We start from the raw sequence: 21,467 nt of genomic DNA, 5'->3' as shown, positions 1-21,467 counted from the left end.
ACAGCTTCATTCAGCATCTCGTGCACTGCAGCAGATAGGATGTACTGTGCTACAGTGAGAAAAGAACTGGAAGAAAATGAGTCATCGATAGATAGTTGCACAGCAGCATTTCCAAACCTTTCATTTCTGACTGTCAACATGTTGATTGAGAAATTGCATGTTAAATCATCACTGCATTTCACACCACAACAAAAATCAAAATTGCTTGAAAATACATTTAAATTATTAGTGTACACCCAGAAACAATTCAAATAGAATTTGGGGTTTCCAATGGGACCAGTTTAATATAAGTCACCTGTTTGATTGTTTTAACAAAAGTAATTTAGCCTTCTTAATCTTAACTCAAATAAAAAAGACACCATATGCAGAACAAGGATCCTTTAGTTTATATTTCGTCTCCCTTGCTGTGGAGAGGCTGAGGACAGCAAGGTTAGAGTGGAAACATGATGGGGAATTAAAAATAGTTGGCTATTGGAAACTTAGATGGCAATTGTGAACAGAGTGCAGGTGCTTGACAGAACAGTCAAGTGGTCTGTTTATCTTTGCCAACATAAAGGATCTCATATCAGGACCATGGAATGCAATAGATAAAGTTGGAGGAAAGGCATACAAATTTCTGCATTATCTGGAAGGGCTGTTTGGGTCCCTGGATGGTGAAGGATGAAGAGAGAGGAATGTACCAGGTTTCATTTCCTCTAGTTGCAAGGGAAAGTGCTTCAGGAGAGAAAGGAGTGGGTAGAGAAGGACAATTTTCCCCATAAAAAGAAGAAAGGGGTGGTGATGGCAACACGTGACTGGTGGGATCTTGTTATAGGTGGTGGAAATGTTCAAGCATGGTGTGCTGAATGTGGAGGCTGGTCGGATGCAAGTTCTATTCCTCCTGGGAAAGTGGGGCAAAATCTTAAGTACAGGAAATGGAGGAGATGCACAAATGAGTGCCCATGACTCCACCTTTGATTTGTGGAAAGTGAGAGGAATCAAAAAAGTTGTTCAGAGTAAGAACAAGTTATTCTTTTCTCCGGAGTGTTGCAGGCCAAGGGATGACCTGATAGAAATATTTAAAATGATGAGACTCATAGAAAGGATATATAGTGAGAGTCTTTTTTTTACCCCAGGATGGAGAGTGTAGGTTTAAAGGTGAGAGGGGAATATTTAAAGGAGATACTTAAAAAAATTACATATACAGAATGGTAGGTGCCTAGAACACATTGCTAGGGAGGTGGAAGCAGCAGATATAATAGCAATCTTTTCGATGCATTTAGGTGGACACATGGGGAATATGGTTTTAGATTCTCCTCATGGTCAGCACAGCACCACGAGACAAAGGGCTATACTCTTCTACGTTCTAAATTAGGTGCATCAGAACAGCCACGTTGGTTCAATCAAAAGCAGCTATTTTATGATTTTTTTTGAAAATAGACAATACATTGACCACTAACTTAGTCCGTACAATTTTAAATGTCATGTATTAGAAGGCTTCAAGGGAGTGTTCATCTTTGCTAAAGTTAGTGACCCAAATGATTTTTGCATGCCCTCAAATTATCAGAATTACTAACCTACCAGTGGAATGCTAATGAATTAACAAAAATTACATTCCTGAATAAAAATGATTAACGTGAAGCCCATAAATCAATGCTTGCTTTTTTAAAGTGCTTTCACATTTTGTTCTTTACAAGATGGGTATATCATACATTATTGACTTATCTTCCTGCTCCCTCGTGAAGCTGCTCACATTATTAAAACACAGACGTCCATCTTGTTCTTTAAGACGTGAAAGATGTGTTTGTAGGAGCGATGCTGTACTAAATGACTATGGGGAGTGTGCCCTTCTCTCCAGATGTATGGGGTGGGGGGGGAAATCATTTCTAGACTTTCACGCAAAGCAGCAACTTCTTTAGAAAATGCAAGGCATCAGAAGTATTTTGCTTGCTCAGCTGAAGAAGCCCAAAGCAGTAATGGGAGAATTTAAACCAAGAATAAACTAGAATGAAAACACATGCAAAGTGCCTGATGCATAGCAGTCAAAACGAAAAAATCTGGGCAGTTCCAATTTCAAGGAATTGTTATGGAGTCAACCACAGCAAATCATGATGTCAGCCAGTTGTTTTATATATATATATAGAACACAGGGAACAGGAAATATCAGACGTCACAGAAAAAGCCAACAATTGGCTGTTCAGCACCATCATGAGTTCAATCATCAGGGAATAACTGACCTTTTCAGCAGTTGTGCGTGGAAAGAACAACTTCTGCTTGCAGATTTGATTAAAATCAGCTGTAATCAAATTAGTAACTACAGTAACTGGCATATGCAGAAGGTGAAGATTGTCCAAGAGGCCACAATGAATCACTGAAACAATTCCTTTCAGATATTAACTCGCCTGTTTTCATCACTGTCCTACCCTCAGAAAAACTCAAAGCCGTTAGTGCCTTTTTAAACAATTTTTAATTTTACAAATGCAAAATTCCTCACCTGAAATCTGTACTTCTCACATTTTTCCTAATATCTGCTGTTAATGTACATGTACACGATCCTTTATCTGAAACCCTTGGGGGACAGTGTGTTCCGAATTTCGGATTTTTCCGGATTTCAGAACAAAAGCCAGCTGCCCCAGATTTAAGCCCACCCAAATTGTGCTGCCGTATCCACTCCCTTCCAGTCAGTCGCGCTGCCGTCTCTCTCTCCCCCCCCCAGACCGCCCAAGTCGCGCTGCCGTCTCTCCCCCCCCAGACTGCCCAAGTCACGCTGCCGTCTCTCCCCCCCCCCCCCCCCCAGACTGCCCAAGTCGCGCTGCCGTCTCTCCCCCTAGTCGCGCTAATTTCTGTCTCTCTCTCTCTCCTTCCACTGTACCAACACCAGGAAAAAAAATGCCGGTTTTTGGAGCTTTCCAGATTTTAGATGTCCAGATAAAGGATTGTGTACCTGTATTAATTCTTGCTGATTCCAACCCAGAAATGTACTCTTTAAAAAGATATTTCTGTTTTCTGATCATAAAATATCCTGATATTTGCTGTTACTGCCTTTCTCTCTTATAGTGATTTCTTGACTTTTTTTTTGACATTTATTGTAAAACACTGTGGATAACTTATGGTGGGATTGGTGCACTAATGTTGAGTGCCCAGTCAACATTCACTGCAACATGGTACAGTTAGATGTTCACTGTATTGCAGTACCATCCTGGAAAAGAATCCTCGCCAATATTCTCACAGGTTGGTAGAGTAAAGAAAGCTTATGGTAATGCTGGCCTGGCCTTCATGAGTTGGGGATTGACTTAAGTTTAGAGACATAATGCTGCAGCTCTATAAAACTCTGGTTAGTCCACACTGGGACTATTGCATTCAGTTCTGATCTTCTCATGGCAGGAAGGATGTGGAGAGTTCAGAGGAGATTTACCAGGATGTTGTCTGGATTGAAGAACATTAGCAGAGCAAGGGCTTTTCTCTTTGAAAAAATAAGGATGAAAGGTGATTTAGAGGTCTACAAGATTATGAGAGGCATTGATAGGGTAGATAGCAAGCACCTATTCCTGGAATGAGAGTAGCAAACACCACAGGGCACCTGTACAAAGTGAGGGGAGGAAAGTTTCAGAGACATCAGGGGTAAGTTTTTTTTTTTAAAAAACATAAGAGTTGTGGGTGCCTGGAATGCCTTGCCAGGGATAGTGGTGGAGGCTGAAACATTAGAGGTGTTTAAGAGACTCTTAGACAGGCACATGGATGCAAGAAAAATAGAGGATAATGAGGTAGAGAACATTTAGGTTTTTGGGTAGATTTACATCATGGGCCAAAGACCCTGTACTGCTGTGATGTTCTATGTTCTATTGTTTAAACCATCAACAATTTCAGCTTGACCATTCAATAGTAATGTGCATCAAATGTCAGAAGTATTAAAAATTAAAAACATTTCCTCATGTTATGATTTAAAATAATTCAATCTCATAGGATAAGAGCAAGGATGTACAACTAATTGGGGAGATCTTTCATGGAGAGTCTGCAGAGGACGAAAGCTGGAGTAAATAATAACTGGAAGTACTCAGCAGGTCAAACAGCATCAAACAGACAAAGCGATAGTTCACTTTGCAGATCAGTACCCTAAAGGAGGGCAAGAGTGCAGAGCAAAGATAGCCAGTATAATAAGGTGATAGTGAGGGGTGAGACCAGGGCTGATAGGTGATGGGTGAAACCAGGTGAGGTGGGAATGATGGGAAGATTGGGAGTTTAGAGCCAAGTGCTGGTGGGTTATAGGTGGAAACAGATAATCAGGAAGATGTGGAGAGGGGAGGTAGAAGGAAGGGACACAGGCAGCAAAGCGATAAATTGAACCAGACAAGGGTTGGATGATGGGTAGAGCAAACAACAAGATTAGATCTTTCAAGGTGTCTGCACTAGAACTTTTAGTAACATGATATGTGCATAATTCCACATATGCACATTAATTCTCAAAGATCTTTGCTTAGGAAGTGACCCAATGGAAACATTTTGGACAGTAGAGCACCATCATTGTAATTTCAGAACGGCATTAATATCATTATTGCTCCATTTGTATCTTTTGTTTACTCTGCTGTGAAACCTCTGATGTTTGACAGTCAAAAATTATCAAAACAATGTAGAGTGGCCATTCCCAAAAAGGAGGACATTCACTAGGGTCAGCGTCAGAACAAGTCCAATGGGGGGGGGCATTAAGGTGACCATAAAGTGGGGGGGGGTGGGGGGAAAACATAATGACATTCAAAGACACTATACATAGCATATTTTTTTTAAATTAACATTTAAACCATATTTCAAAAAACAGATGATCACCTTAGTTATTTTAGTAAATAAAAATTCTAACAATAAACTTTTTTTGACAATATAAATCCATCAAGAACCTAGCTATTTCAACATAAATCAGTGATTTTCTGCTAGAGATCTTCAATGATTTATCATTCTGCATATTAAGTACAATACATGCATTCATACAGTATAAGTAAAGCACTGAAAGAAATGAATACGGAGCCTGACTCACCCTCCTACAAAACCCACCCTACTGAACTTGACATCGACGAACTAACTGAAGAACTACTGATCATGCCTGAATAACGTGCCTGCACTAAACGTTCCCCCATCTGCGGGCCAACTGTGCACGTGCCAATCGGCCCCAGTAAACTAACCTACCACACATGCGTTGGCCCAGTACTCCCATCCATTGCACGTGGCCTATGGACCCCAGGATGCTGTATTCAACAAAGCAAGTTCCCCTCCCTTGCCCTTTCTGCCCCTACACCCCCAAATGGAGGGCAAATTAGCTTACGGCTTGAAGTGGTGCCAGACAGAAGACGGAGTTCTCAAAATCCCGACTCTCTGGCCTAAAAACCAAATGTCTGGCCACCCTAAACATGTCGACTATCAAGCTGCAATCTTCAAACTTTAACCTTCACAAATCAAAGCAGAAAAGCAGGCTTTTATTAGTTCCTGGGAAGTCACGTGCCCAATGGATGGGAATGTTACTATATAGCAGTGCAAATAGGAAGTAGTCTCCCTCATCTTTACCATACAACTCCGGGGCTGACAATACCTCACCTGTTTATTCATACTTGAAAGGCTTGAGCCTGGCACTACCCAATTTACAGCCAGAAGACATCCTAGAACCACTGCCCTCAACATCAACCTCTGACCAACCCTTCGTCACTCTTCCCCTGGACTTGGTCAATTGACTGGCTAATTTAACTCAGAAGAATAATGCTAAAAATGTTTAACTCTATTGGCTTCAATGATGATAAAATTGTTTTGATGCACCTCACCCCGAAATTCATCATTATAACAACTACCTTGGTCACCTCACGTTTGTCATCAAAATATAATAACTTAACAAATCTCTACCATCTTTAACTATTTGATCCTTGTTTTTAAAAGTGATAACTTCATGGTGAAATTAACTCTAAACAAATTTCACAAGGTTAACTATTTGTGGTTGCTGGATTTATCCCTCTTCCTGAACAAGGTGAAGTATTTGCAATTCTTATGTGGAACCATTCACATCTCTAGAGAGGACTGTAATGTGATATCCATAACTGCCCCAGGAACACACAATGCATCATGTCCAAATCAGGTGACATTTCTCACTTGAATGTTCCAACTTCATTTCCTTTGCATCTCTTTTATCCGATCCAATTTCCCCACCACCTTCCCCTGCATGGAGCTTTGGCAGCTTCTTTTATTTTGGTAAAGACAGATGCAATGTATTTAATTACTCCCTTTGGCATATCCTGGATAAATCTCAACTGCCATCCACTGGTCATCTTTTTAACTAATTTCGTGTTTGTAGAAGACTTGGGTTTCCATTTATTAATGAACATATCCTTAAACACTTTGTTTCTATTAATTTACATTTCAGTTACCTAATGAACTCCTTGTATCCAAACTGACTAATATACCATTTGTTTCATTTTATTCCTGATATCTTAATTATCCAGTGAATTATCTAATTGCGCATCTCATGTGAACATGGCTAATATCGAGTTTTTTGTTGCTGGCATCTTTTGTCTGGAAGACAACATCCTAAATCAGAAGAGTTTCCTGTGACAAATAGTCCAATTATAGTTTAAGTTCCCTTTTAACACTACAGCATGTCACAAACAGACCCAAACAGCACTGAGTACTGCAAATTTGCTACAATACAGAAATGGAAACTTTCATGTTATAATCGTCAGTGGAGAATTATGGAAGGAAATAAGCTATTTTTTCTGATCAAGCTAGCAAAATGGTTCATTTTTATTTATGTCATGTATAAAGATGTAACACAATTAACAATGAAAGAGTAAATAAGTCCACACACCATTTTAAAGAATAACTATTCTGGTACAGCATCAATGTTATCGTAAAATGAAATGGGTTAATCAGTGCTCTGCCCATCCCAAAAGTCAAAATAATCAAAAGTAAATACTTTAATAAAAATGCAGCAAAATATGCAGATAGTAAATAAAATCTAGTTAAAGTTGCCCTTTGGTAAAATCTCAAAAGCTGGATTTGATGTACCTGATAGTAGGACTGTTGTCACTGCCTTTGTATGAACCAGAGTTACTGCTGCTACTTCGAGATGAAGCTCCATAGACATCACGGATGTTGGCTGTACTTTTATACACTGCTGACACTGGATCCTTTTCCCGAGTAAGAGTTGGGCTCCCTGAATGTTTGTGTCCACTAGAAGTACTACTTCTTCCATGTACACCACGGCTGATATTGAAAGAAACATTATACATAAAGGACTTAGAATTGCTTCCAAAGGGATGCAACAAAGCCATTAAATATGCGCACTCAAAAAATCATCTCTCCATTGTCAAAAATATGTACAACACCAATCTCCATGGGTCTATTAAAGTGAGATAAAGTGTACATTTATTTTAAAACTTTCAAGATTTATTCTGAATAAATATTGTGGAAGCAAACATAAAACTCCTTTCTGAGGAATCGAGGTGCCGTTATTTTCTGAATCGTGCGAGGAGAAATCCAATATTTCAAAGTCAAAATACATAGCCCTACCCCACTGACAAAAAAAATGCACCGTGTTGCGAAATCTGCTTCTGAGCAAATGAAATATTTTCCAGGTTGACAAGGAGTTAGGTTGGTAAATACACAGGCATCCAGATTAGAATAGCTTTAAATGGCAACATTCAACATCTTAAAGACATTAGAATATCCACTAAAAGAGAAAAAAAAACTTCCAGATTCTTTAAAGACAAAGTCTACTTTAACAAAATATCACTTGTCAAATAAGAATGAAAATGCTGATAAATTTCAGATCCCTGAAAATCTCTGAAGAGAAATCAACATTGCAATATTTCAGGTACAGACCTTTTCTCACATTCTGAACAAAGCCAATACCCAAAAGTTAATTCCTCTTCCTTCACGATTCTGTGGATCAGTTATATATCCATAGTACATACCATTTCATTGATAATGGTCCTATAAAGTATAGCTTCAGTGACATAATAAATGGAAATGTACCACACAGGATACATTTCCATTGATGTAGTTACCAGGATGAATGCACATCATGTGGGATTTGGGTAATTTTTTGGTGTAATATCTATTTTCCGGCAGCCACATAAAGCAATGGATTGGTGATTATTTGGACAATTCCAATAGCAAGTCAACAAATTAACTTTGCATTTAAAGGCTTGAAAATTCAAAGAGTCTTATATAGTATGATATCTAAATTATTTTAAATTCTGGCCATTTTGGTTTTAGGAAATTATTTATGAAAAAGAACCTGTAGGAGTGGAACAGAAAAATATTTTGCATCTTTTGATCTAGAAGCAAAATGTCTGCGCCAGGCACTATTTTAACAGACTGGAGACTGTGCTGCATAAAGAGAACAAATAAACTTCTGAATTGCGAGATATGAACGATCTGAAGACGTACTTCGCAAAAGCAAGCCCTTCGGCTCATTATGCTCACATGCGGCACCCATCTATTCTCTCATTCTTACCAACTGGCCCCAGATTATCCCACTCACCTACACATTCATGGCAATTTTCAGTGGCTAATTAATTTACCAATTTGCATGTCTTTGGAATATGGGAGGAAACAGGAGCACTAGATGGGTACCAACGCCAGTCACAAGGAGAATGCACAAACACCACAGACAGCACTAAACATCAGGATAGAATCCCGATCACTAGAAGTATGAAGCAACACCTCTACCAGCTGCATCAGTGTCAGTGCTCCTTAGTCTCCGATGTAAACTCTGCAGCATTTCATGGGGTCCTAAAAGGGGAAGCTGTGATAGTACAGATTCTATCACCAATGTGTATATGTACATATGTACAGACTGTAGTATAGAATGACTGTGATTGGCTGAGAGCATAGTCACACCTACTGGGAGGTCTTAAAGGATTGCTCCTAGCCAGGTCAGGTCATTCTGGACTGGTCGACCTACATGTGATACGTTCCAGTCTTTTAGTTAATAAAAGCCTTGGTTTGGATCAACAAGTCTTTGGTTCTTTCGACGCGCATTACAGAAGCATACAAATTAACTCTTCTCTTAAATTGGCTTGTTGTATCAAAAATTAGCTCTCTAAAGCCATTATATATCTATATTGCAGCCCAGTTTTCAGGAGTTTATAAGCAAATTAAACATATGACATATGAATGCATTGCCATCTGATTGCTACAAAGGTAATTTTTTTCCCTCTATGCCAATGGATCTGTGTTGCTTTGTGCACGAGCTTTCTTTTAAAAGGAAGGCGGGGCTTACCTGCGAGAAGCCGAGCTTCGCTTGTTCCCTGAACTGGACATCAGACCTTCTGGTGCTGAAATGCTGCCTGTGCTGCTGGATGAACTGAAGTCAGCTTCACTCCCTGCACAATAGGATCAAAACATGGTAGTTATGCAAAACAAAATTCACTGGTAACACCATACAAATCAATCATCCACTTTCAAAAGGGATGCAGCACACTTTTCCACATTCAGGCAGGGAAATCACGTGTCATTTTGCCTGTGGTGCAACAGGTAACCCTCTCTCTCAGACTCGACACAGATAAAGCTAAATATAAAAACAGCACCTCAAGGCCATTTCTATTGCAATCTGCAGCAAGATAAATTATGTTTCCAAAAATGAAATAATTTTATCTGAGACAATTAAACTAATTAAATTACATACACACCCTCTGTAACCGAGTTATAGATAAATTACATATACACCCTCTGTAAGAGTTATAGATTTTACATTTATATTCAATGAATAAACAAAGCCGACTACAACTCTTCAGATCATTCATCAAAAGCTGCTTTGACTTAATCTGATGATTATAGTTTGGCATTAAGATGACTGAAAGACCGAATCAATCCTTCTTAATGGCGATCAGCTCTAATTACACAAATGGATCGGATTCCAGTCCACCCTTTCTGTGAGTAACTGCATGCATTGGGTCCAGCACATGCTCTGTTACAGCACTAACATTGATGTCAGCCATTCCATGGTCAGGTTTGAAGATTTGACTTGAGATTCGTTTACTGTGGCATTCTTAAGCAGCTTCTCACTGTTGCGTGCAGTGCAGATCAAGAAAACTGTAGCTAACGTACTCAAGGAAAGTGCTTGGTCCAATCCTGACCCAAAGCCTGAGCTGCTTCTGAAAACTTAATTAGTAATTCAAATTGCAAAATGGATGCTGCTGCAGGCACAGCAGCCACAAGAACCAAACTACCTAATATGGGTTGCAGAACTTGTTCCTACATGCAAACTATCCTCCAGGGATTAGGCTTTATGCTGGAATAGTGCCAACTAGAAATTTTTACAAAGAAGGTACTAGGAAGGGTGGTAGCGTTGAAGAGGAGGAGAGGAAAGGAAGTTAGATTTCACTTTTGCATGACTGTCCATGGTGTGATTTTTTAAAATTGTAATAAAGAAACTTTGATTCTTTTAAAACAATTATATAAGATAAAGAACTCACTCAGGACCATGTGGAGGCATCCATCTGGAATCCAACTGAAGCTGCAAAATAAAGGTCTGACTCCTTCTAGTGGTCAGAAGGATCACTACATCCCCTTTCCTTGAGATGTTTAACCTAACAACATGACACACTAATATAGTATTCATTTCAATTTAAAGTTCAAAACAAATGTAAATGTATCAGCAGCACAAACTTTTCAGTTCTTTTTCCTTTAGATATTCAGACTTTCAGGTGCTTTGATAACGTGTGGATCTTCTTAACACAGGTACTTGTGTCAGCTCTGCTGGCCCACTACTGTCCAGCACTGGTGGTGTTTCCTCTGTTGCTGTGCAGGATGGATCTTCTGCGTTTGTCTGTTCCTTGCATTTTCAGCAGGCTCTTTCAATTCCACCTCAGTATTTGACCATCCTCTGTTTTGACACAGTGGAGTATCTTGGATTTACTTCCTCCAGACCAGTGACCTTTTTATCCAAGTGTTGGAATCTCTCTCTCACTGTATCAGCTTCCTGGTGACTTGTCATAGTTTGCTTTTTGTCCCTTTTGCAGATGCTTCTGATTCCCTTGACATCTCTGTTCTTGTTTGGATCTGCAGAGTAGGGAAGTGGGGTGTGTAGTCTATGTCCCATGAGAAGCTCAGTGGGTGACATGCTATGTTCAAATGACAAACCTCTGCAACTCAACAGAGCTAGATAAGGATCTGATCCACTGACCAGTGCTTTCTTGAGCAACTGCTTAACTATGTAAACTCCTTTCTCTGCTTTACTGTTTGACTATGAATGCAGAGGACTTGAAGTCACATGTTGAAAATCATACTCTTCTGCAAAGTTCTGGAATTCTCTACAGTGAAAATGGACCATACTACAGTTGTAGGCAATTTGAGCAATTCCATGTCTTGCAAAGATCACTTTCATATATTTGATCACACAAGCAGCAGACATGTTAGGAAGCACAATCTCTAGATAGTTTGATAGATAATCAATAACCAGCAAGTAATTATTTCCATCCATCAGTCCCGACTTTCTGCCATAGTTCTGCTGGTAAGTCAGTTATGATCATGGGTTCCTTTGCCTAATGTTTCAAACAAGTCTCACAGCTGAAAACCATCCTGTCAATGTAACCATTTATCCCTGGTCAATAAACAGCAGTTCTGGCCCTCCTCTTGCATTTTTCCATTTCAAGGTGTCCCTCATGCATATTTTTCAGTATATCTTGTCTCAGTGATGGTGGAATGATATTTCTGATCTGAGTAGTAGCCTATTGACAACAATCAGCTCAGCCTTGATATTGTAGTATGGCTGACATTCACCTCTAGGCCATCCTTCATTCTGGTTCTTGATGACCTTCTATAGAACCTGTCCTTTTCTGTTTCAGCTGTGATCTGCTTAGATTTCGTGTCAGATACGGGAAGAGATTCAGTGATCAGGTTCACGCAGAGATTCACATGTCTTGGTGGAACTCTCATTGTGTACTTCATTTTGCGTCATTGCCCTGGATAACACATCAGCTAGCACAAAGGGTTTCTCTGGTATGTACACCCTCTTGACTAGGCTTAAGTTTTCACATGCTTTGTCAACCAGCAGTTATTCATGTCCGTCTGGAACTATTAACCTGAGATGGTGCTCTTTAACTTTCATCTCGAGTTTAAATGTACCTTTCATGTCAATGCTCTGTCTATTGTAGGCTTTGAACTGTACAATATTTGGCTTTATCTTAATTGCCCTGATGTTGCACTCACAGAACAAATTGACAGGAATATTTGTTCCATTTGTATGGAATGACACAGTCCACTTTGCTCCACTCTGTTTGCAATTGGCCAACGAAAAGTTCATCAATGAGGGCAGTTTCTTCTATCGTGTATAGAGTGTGCAGATTTTCACTTTTCATTTGTTTCCCTTTGAAAAAACATTGCTTTGCATAATGATTCTGCCCTTAGCACTTATTACAGACTTTTCCCATAGGCAGGCATTGTTTTGGTGCATGTTTAGTACCACATCATTTACAATTGAATGTCTATCGGTTTGCTGTTTCCTAGATCTCGATTTTTCTTTATGTGAGTGGACACACACTGTGGCTATGCCTTTGACTTCACTAGCTTTTGCACTCTTACCAAACTTTTTCATGTGTTGCAGAGCTAATTCACAGTTGTGGCACATGTTCACAACTCCAGCTAAGGTAAGCTCGGTCTCTCGTAGCAGCCTCTCTCCTACTGTTTTATCAATAATTCCAAATACAATTTGATCACAGATCATTGAATCTTGCAGCAATCCAAAATTGGATATCCTTGCTTTTAATTTCAAGTCCATTAAAAAGTATCAAAGCTCTCTCCCTGCAGCTGCATGTGCAAGCAAAATGCAGACCTATCAAACATTTCGATAACCTGGTCTTCTGACTCAGCAGAAACAAATGTATTAAAAGACACTAGTGCCTGAGGTCCCACCATGGTAAGTAGCATTGCAATCTTCCATGCATCAGGTTTGCTATTGAATCTAATGGCTTTCAGGATTAGCTTGAATCTTTGTTTAAATGACCTCCACTCATGGACAACATTTTCAGCCCAATTTACAGTGCCAGGAGTCTTCACACTTCCAATATTTCTACTGTTATCAACTGATTCTCACTCTGCACACTCCAGGTACCATGTGATGCTTCTTTTATTGTAATAAAGAAACCTGGGTTCTTTTAAAACAACTGAACTTTATTAGGTAAAGAACTCATTCAGGATCGTGTAGAGGCATCCATCTTGAATCCAAATGAAGCTGCAACAAAACGGTCTGCGATGCTTTCTAGTGGTCAGGAAGATCACTAGCACTCTTATCACTACACTTTGCACAAATGCTTCTTAAGCTAGAAGAACTTTTGTGCTGGTTTAATTTACTCATTAGCAAACCAATACTATAAAAATTACACAAAAATCTCGCATTCCCATAACAGTTCGCATGACATCAGAACTTCCTAAAACTACTTGCAACTAGTGAATTAAGTGTAGGAACTAAAACAGTGTTGAAAATTTCTGCACAGCAAGAATTCCAAGGTGAGCATATAGTAAAGACTGATGTTACAATAACCAATTGTATTCGTGATGTTCAGTAACTGATTAGCACACAAGTTGAAATGCAATGGAAATCTATCAGGGACTAATGCCTCAGTTGAAAGGTGCCATCTTCAGTGCTGCACAGCTACATCAATCTCTTTTTTTTGCTCACATCTTTAAAAGGGGCTCAAGTCCAGGCAATTGCTGCAGAAGTTATGCACTTCTTTAAAATTCTAGCTGTAATGAGAGACATGCTTCAGAAATGGCATTGCCTTTAATTAGCTGTTTCAAAATGGCAAATGGCATTACTTATTCAGAATTTTTTTTTAAATGTTCAGGCATGCTGTGTTTACAGAAGGGGAATAAATCCAGCCAAGTTAATCTGTCCAAGATCATTCACTTTATTTAACAATAACACTCTGGATTCTATCAGGACTTCTAAGCACCAGTGCTCAATTACCTCCTTGGATCTAACAAGAACTGAAGAATTAAATTCCAGAGATGATAAGAGGGCAAGTTTTCTTTGTGTTTCAGCATCAGTTGGCCTTGTGAAATCAAGAATCCCAGTAAAACTGGTTAATCAGGAGGAAATCTCTTCACTGACTGGAGACAACCCAATACATATGAAAACTATGTTGCTGCCGGCATGTTTAGGGTACCTTTTACTGTGCCAGTGAGCACGGTTCAAATCCTGCACTGTCTGCAAGGAGTTTGCATATTCTCCCCACGTCTGTGTGGGTTTCCTCCAAGTGTTCCAGTTTCCTCCCACCCTTCAAAACGCATGGGAGGGGGTTGGGTGTATTTGGGCAGCACAAGCTCGTGGGCCAGAAGGGCCTGTTACAGTGCTGTATGGCTAAGTAAATAGATAGACATAAATAAATAAACAAACAAACAAACAAGGAGCATCACAGCAAAAATTTCTCAGGGCAGAGCCTCAAACCCAACCAACTTACTGATGACCTTCCCTCCAGCATGTATTAGGAACAGGAATGGTGTGCAGTAATTATAGAATGCTCAGTCAACATTAAAACCATGCACACATGCAACAAATCTCGTCAACATTAAGGCAACATTCCTGCCAAATGACCATCTCCAAGAGAGTAAAACACATCTCCTTGATATTCATTGGCATGTTGAAGCAAATATTAGTGCCAGCAACAACAGACGGCCACAAGGACTGGCTGTCCTGAGCCAGGTGATTCCTATTGTGAAGCTCCAACCCATTCTACTTCATCTTTAAAAGGACATGATACAAGACTCTTCAATCGCACGGATGACCAGAGCTGAAATAACACTCAAATTTTGAATGCAAAAAACTTGAAAGACAACATGAAATATACCCCATTGAGCCATTTAAACATTCAATCTCTCCACAAATTTGTAGCAACACACTAAATCATTTTTGATAGCACCATCAGACATACAATTCCAGATGTGAAAGTACATTGTCATTCCTTCAAGATTATTGCTCAAAATACTGGAGCTCCCGATCCAGTAGATCCATGAGCATCTTTTGTTCACATTTAATGCAACAGTGAAAGAAGTTAACTTATTCCCACCTCAAGTGCATTAAATCCTGGTGATGCCAATGCCTCAGAAATAAAAGTGGGAGCACTTGCACCTGAGCTTTGGTTGATACCAAATGTGAACAAATTGCTGCACGCACAAAAATCTCCCTTGCATCCCTAAAAATATTGCATCTGTAAATTTGCTTCAGGAAAAAGGAGCCTGATGTAAGAATGCAAATGTTTGACATTGTTTTACGTACCTTGGCCTCCAATTATCCAAAGGGAAATAGGACTAGTGTATGTAAAAGCAGCTTGTATTTATCCAGAAGAATATTGTCATCAATTATGAAAGCCAATATTTATAATTTATAAATGAGTGATTGCAGTCAACACAACTAAAAGACAAATGATTTTGAAGCCCCATCCCATTAAATAAGGAATATCTGCCTCAATAAATCTTGTCAAAAAGCAATTCACACTGTACAGCCTGATGTGACTTCAAATTCATACTCAACTGACACTCAGATTTAATCTGGCGACCAGCACCAACAGGATTTTTCCACGTTCAAGCAGCTCAGGCAGAATAAAACCAATCCACTCTCCATTCTGGTTCATTGATCTCAGACTGGGTAGGTGGAAGATTACACCCCATTAGCAGTATCACCGACAGCCATACATTTTCCTCTCATTTCATCATGGAACAAATGTACCCTCGTCCTATGTAAAAGCATAATTCTAATTGTCAACTGGAATATGATTAGCATAATAATTTAATGAATCATGGGTTGTAGTATTATTTGGTCAATTTACCAAGAGGGCTGAATATTGAAAGTACATTTATTAACTAAGTATCCTTGTTTAAATTGATTCATAGGTGAAGATTGTACAATGTCATTGGGAATGACTATGCAAATGTAACTGACGCATCCACTGCTAATCTGCCCATCATATTGGAGGTGGTACAGTCAGCATTATCATTTAATTAAAGAAACTGCACAAAGAAATGAAGAAAAAAATTCAACGGACTCTTAAAGCAGAATATTACACCAAATATTTTTGCTGATTGTATATTTAGCAGCAGCAAAATTGATGATGGCAAATACAAGTACAGGTACACAATTCTTTATCCGGAACCCTTGGGGGACAGTGTGTTCCAAATTTCAAATTTTTCTGGATTTCGGAAAGCCAGATTTAAGCCCACCCGAATTGTGCTGCCGTATCCACCCCCACCCCCTTCCAGTTGCGCTGCCGGTCTCTCCCCCTCGCTCGCCCGACTCGCGCTGCCGGTCCCTCGCCCTCGCCACCTCGCACTGCCATATCTCTCCCCACTTGCCAGATTTTGGAGCTTTCCGGATTTTAGATGTCCTGATAAAAGATTGTGTACCTGTAGATTCATTTGAAACATTTGCTGATTCTCTTTCTACTGATATTTCCTGATCTTCTGTGTATTTCTAGATTTTTTTTTGTTTCAACTCTGTACATTTTTTTAAAAATTTCCTGTACTTCATGGTTGGAATTCGGAGTGACCAACCCATCTTAATGAGAATTTCACAATCACAGAGGGGAAAACCTATACTGTTGCCTCCAAAAACATTTTATAACATGCAGAACTACTGCATACATCATACACCAACAATACACAAATAATTATATCGTGCACATTATCCAACGAATTAGCAACAGCTCCGAGTATTCTGAGTTTACAGTTAAAACAGTGAATTGCACCCAACTTTGCAGAATTAGTGTATTACATTACTTTTATTCTTTGGCAACATCCTCCACATGAGCAACCTCAATTCCACGGACTGGACTTATTCTCCTGATTATTTTATCCCTCTACTTAATCTCTTTATCCTCCAACTGCAGTCCAAATTTGTTCCTAGACAAATTGATAACCATTTTAACCATCTAGGAGATGCTTAAAGTGTTTTGAAAATCTGAGGGGCCATATAGACAGTGGATGAGGATTGCAAATGGACTGGTTTGCCTCAGTTTTAAACTTTAAATGAGGATTGCAAAGACTAGTGTTCTGCCCAGAATCAATGGTAATATGGTGTAGAGCATTCCAGGTCAGTTAAAGGTGGAGGATTTGGAAGAGTCTCACATACATCAAGCCCTAACCAACCAACTTTGCTCATTTTTAAATCTACAAGAGTACTCAGTAAATAAAAAGGTAACATTGTCCTCTGGAGGTTAGAATCGCATGATGGGCAAATGACAACCTTTGTGCTGCCTATTGCTTTTGTTTAAATTTAGGGATTCCTCAGAATATTCATGTTGAAGCAGAAGTAGAAACTTTAAATATAAATAGACATGCCTAATTTTGCTGTGGGTAAAGGAGGCCTTTCAACTGGCCACAAACACAGGCTTCTTGTTGCTAAGTTAATAGCCTAGGAAGTGTAGCAGCATCAGAAACGTGGAAAATACAGAGGAACATGACCAATTTCCAAAAGTGACTTTGTCAAGTATTGTAGATCAGAATTGTTTCTTTATGATTGCTTTTTTTCTCCTTGAGGCACAGAAGACAGAATCAAACAGCAAAATATATGGAACTGTAATTGGGAGAGGCTAAATTCATATTTTTGTCATTGATCACTCCTGAATTGCCACCTCCTGATAAAGATGCTGTTTAACTCCAATTATCCAAAATTTTCAGTTATCCAATATTATTTGGACCCAGAAGTGATGTCTCCTCGGCTCTGAAATTTTTTTTCCTGATAATTGAGGATTTCAGAAGAATCAGAAATCCTTATTTATCTGAAAAATTGATGTCATTTCGCCTCCGAAAAACTTTGGTTAATGAGGATATCTGAAACAATCAGAAATCCTCCGTTATCCAAATTTCTCTTTCCCCCACCCCTCCCCCCACCACCCATAAAACCAAAACTGGCATCTCAAGTTGAAAAAAATTTGGTATTTTGCTCGTTATAGATGAGAAGATAGGTTCTCGGACATGCCTGTAAGTTGGTGTGTAAATGAGAACCTTCAAATTATTAAAATGAACAATTCAAGAATGATCATTGCAAAAAATATTTTTAAAACCTTCAAATATTTCTAAACAGCAAGCCTTACAGAATCAAAACTAATCCATTAAGCACAATGCAACTAAATGATGCAATGAACCAGAGGTGATTAGAGAGCTAAAGGAACCCTTAGGAGGCAGTGATTACAATATGATGCCGTTCACTTTGAAATTTGAAAATAAGAGGCTAAAGTCTGATGTGTCAGTATTTCAGTGGAGTAAAGGAAATTACAGTTTAGCAAATAATATCAAAGAGTATTTTAAAAGTTTTAAAAAATATACAAAGAGTAAAAGAGACAAAAGTAGACATAGTACTGATAGAAAACAAGACTGTAGAAATTGTAATGGGAGACAAGAATATGGCAGAGGATCAATCTCTGCTGTAGAAGACCATAGCTGCATACTGGACTCTCAAAGGTCTCGAGTGAATCACAAAAATTCTGTAGACACTGTGGTGAAGTAAAAAAAAACAAAATGCTGGAGAAGCCCAAAGGACCCTGTTACATAGCAAAGGTAGAAATATATAACCAACGTTTCAGGCTTGGACCTTTCATCAAGGAAGGAGAGAATACTGGCAGGAGTCTGAATAAAAAGGTGGGGGGGGGGTGGCATAGGTGGATGAGGGGAGGGAGGGAACAACAGCAATGAGGGGGGAAGTGGGATGGCTGGGTGGGGAAGGGGGAAGAAGGGGAAAACTGGAAAGATACGAAAGGGAAAGACAAGGTGAGCAAGTTTAACAGAAAGCAGAGAAGTCAATGTTAATGCCATCTGGCTGGAAGGTGCCCAGACGGAAGATAAGGTGTTGTTCCTCCAATCTACGGGTGTTCAGGGTGAGAATGCAAAAGATCATGGACAGACAGGAGTTTGGGAGTGTGACTCAGAACTGAAATGATTAGCTACTGGGAGGTTGCTGTGGTTGTGGACAGAGAGGAGATGTTCAGCGAAGCCCCAATCTGCGACTGGTCTCTTCACTGTAGTGAATGCCACAATGGGAGCACCGGATGCAGTAAATAAGTGCGAAGGATATACAAGTGAAGTATTGCTTCACTTCAAAGGACTCCTTGGAGTCCTGGACCATGGTGAGGGAGGAAGTGTGGCTGCAAATGTATCCAGGGTGGGGGGGAGAAAGAGGGGGGCAGCCATAGGTGGGGAGGAATGAGGGGAACAAAGGAATCACTGAGAGAGCAGTCCCTGCGGAAGGCCAAGAGGAGAGGAGAAAAAAAATGTGTCTGGTGGTGGGATCCTATAATAAGTGCCGGAAATTCCAGTGGATAACACGTTGGATGCAGAAGCTAGTGGGATGATAGGTGAGGATCAGGGGGATTCTAGGGGCAGAGGGGGCCATAGCAGATGAACAGGAAATGTAAGAGATGCAGGTAGGGGTTGAGTTGATGGTGGTGGAGGGGAAACCACGTCATACTAGGCATATCAACCCCTGATGGCAGCCCCCGACTTTGAATCCAGGTCATGCATTTCCTATTTATTGGCCTGGGCTTTATTATACAAAAGTTGCAATTGTCATGCTCAATTTCTCAGTAACAAATTTCTTTTGTACACGAGCACTGCTCCCTATACAGTACTACGTTCTGTGTCTCAGTTTGAGAATTAAATGCTATAAATAGCCAGTTAAATAGCTTCTTTGTATACACTAATAATCAGAAACTGACCATTAGATCAAAGGAAGCATTGTCAAAGACTTCAGCTTTATTAATAAAAATAATTGCGTGAGCCAAGAAAGATTACATGAACCCTGGATGAAATACTTCCCATTAGATGGTAACTGAGCTCCAGAAATCATGGATCTACTCAGTTTACCGACAAAGGATGGGCTTTCTCAGGATTTCATATGCATGACGAGGCATATAAACCTTTCTTATGGAAGGATTTTATGTAGCCTGTTGTCCCAGAGCCCATTTTAATTGTTTGAGGACTTACAGGTTCTTGTATTTTAACCCTTATGCAAAAAAAACATGATGTTTCCTTTCCAATTTCCCCATTGGACTAGAATGGCAGCATCATGCAATCTGTTGACAAACAAGTTTCTGACCATTATTTTTATCCCCCCAGAAAAAAAGTTAATTTTTCTAATTTAGGAAAATGTAACAAGTCATTCAATCGTTCATTTAGGTAAAATTGATCAACCATTTATCATCAACAATGGGAGAAATCCAGTTTCCAGACATCAGGGGTCTTCAGAGACAAATCACCTTCTAGAACTGCTACCTCACAGTGCCAGAGTCCCAGATTCAATGCTGACCTTAGGTGTTCTCTGAATGGAGCTTGCATGTTCTCCCTGCGACCAAACAAGCAAGTTGACAATTGGCTATTCTAACTTACTCCTAGTTTAAATAAGTGGCAGAATCTGGGGGCAGGTGGAAGAGAGTATTTATGAATTCACTGTAGCTCACTTATGAAGGACAATCACAATTTCTGTAAAGATTCCAACAAGAAGGAAATAAGCAAGGTTATACCAACTCAAAACTCTTTGCTTTAGTGCAATACACTAACTACATTGTTGCCTAAGGAGCAATGCTGATGGAGCAAAAAAAAAGTTTTGTTTGGAGCAAAAACCAAGTTGGAAACTGGATTGCTATTGCCCCTTTTTGATTTGGTTTAATTGCTGAAGAACCAAACAGATAAATGTTAGTCATCTGTTTGATATGGAGCACATCATGTGGCATTACCTCATGAAAGCAAGGATTTCATTGTTTTTGTGTGACTAATCATTATGAAAACATGAAGGTCTGGTTCCTAGATTTTTAAATTGCCTTGATATCGACATTGTGAATTTTAATTACTTGAAGTGACATCTCATTTGCAACAACAAAACAGCAATGATAGAAATCGGAACACAAAATGTCTGCATTATGTACCGTATCTCCACAGGATACACATATATAACCTTCTCCAGTGTAAACTGGAGAAATTAACTAAATTGCAGGAAAAAAAAATTCCTAACTGATTAAAGTATTACTGCAATTTTCTTTCTTAAAAGATTGTGATATTTCAGTTTTTACCTTAATCTTGCAAGTTCCAAGATTCATTTAATTTAAAGAGTTAAATATTTTTTTTAATTTTCTGGCCTCTCATCTAGGAGTAGGTTTCAATGTGATTGGCTATGTTGTCTACTTGATGACATCATTGTTGCCAGATGCCACAAATCCCTGCAGAAAATGCAAAACAACAGCAATTGTCATGCAAGGGGAAAGCTGCAGCACACAGCTAACTGAAGCATTTTGGACGTTTCAAGCTCTGTAACAAACATCAGCCCTTTACCAATGGATTAAACGTTGCTCTTTGTTTCTTTCCTTGGGTTGTAAACCTCAACCAATTTTTAAAATGGCAGCTTTACTGGGGAATAAACACTGAATAATTAAAAAAAAGGAAATCCAACAGGGCAACCTTTACCGGATTAAATTTGGAGTCAACACTTAATATGACAAACACATTTTTACTTTATTTAACCAGCCATTGTT

General features: G+C 39.3%; 1 protein-coding gene across 4 annotated transcripts in view; it reads right to left on the bottom strand.

The window, feature by feature from the left end:
- sybu (syntabulin (syntaxin-interacting)) overlaps positions 1-21,467 on the bottom strand; it is a 101,898-nt gene that overhangs the window by 24,287 nt on the left and 56,144 nt on the right. For all 4 annotated transcript variants that reach the window (XM_069921089.1, XM_069921085.1, XM_069921087.1 and 1 more), the window contains exons 5-6: positions 9,236-9,338; positions 7,015-7,212 (exon numbers count right to left, since the gene is read on the bottom strand). In XM_069921089.1, coding sequence (XP_069777190.1) covers positions 7,015-7,212; positions 9,236-9,338 — 301 coding nt within the window. The remainder of the gene's footprint in view (positions 1-7,014; positions 7,213-9,235; positions 9,339-21,467) is intronic.

Source organism: Narcine bancroftii, chromosome 2 (genome assembly GCF_036971445.1).
Source record: "Narcine bancroftii isolate sNarBan1 chromosome 2, sNarBan1.hap1, whole genome shotgun sequence".
In the NCBI taxonomy this organism is placed as follows: domain Eukaryota; kingdom Metazoa; phylum Chordata; class Chondrichthyes; order Torpediniformes; family Narcinidae; genus Narcine; species Narcine bancroftii.
The sequence above is the reverse complement of the archived record's forward strand: the minus strand, read 5'-3'. Positions and strand labels throughout refer to the sequence as shown.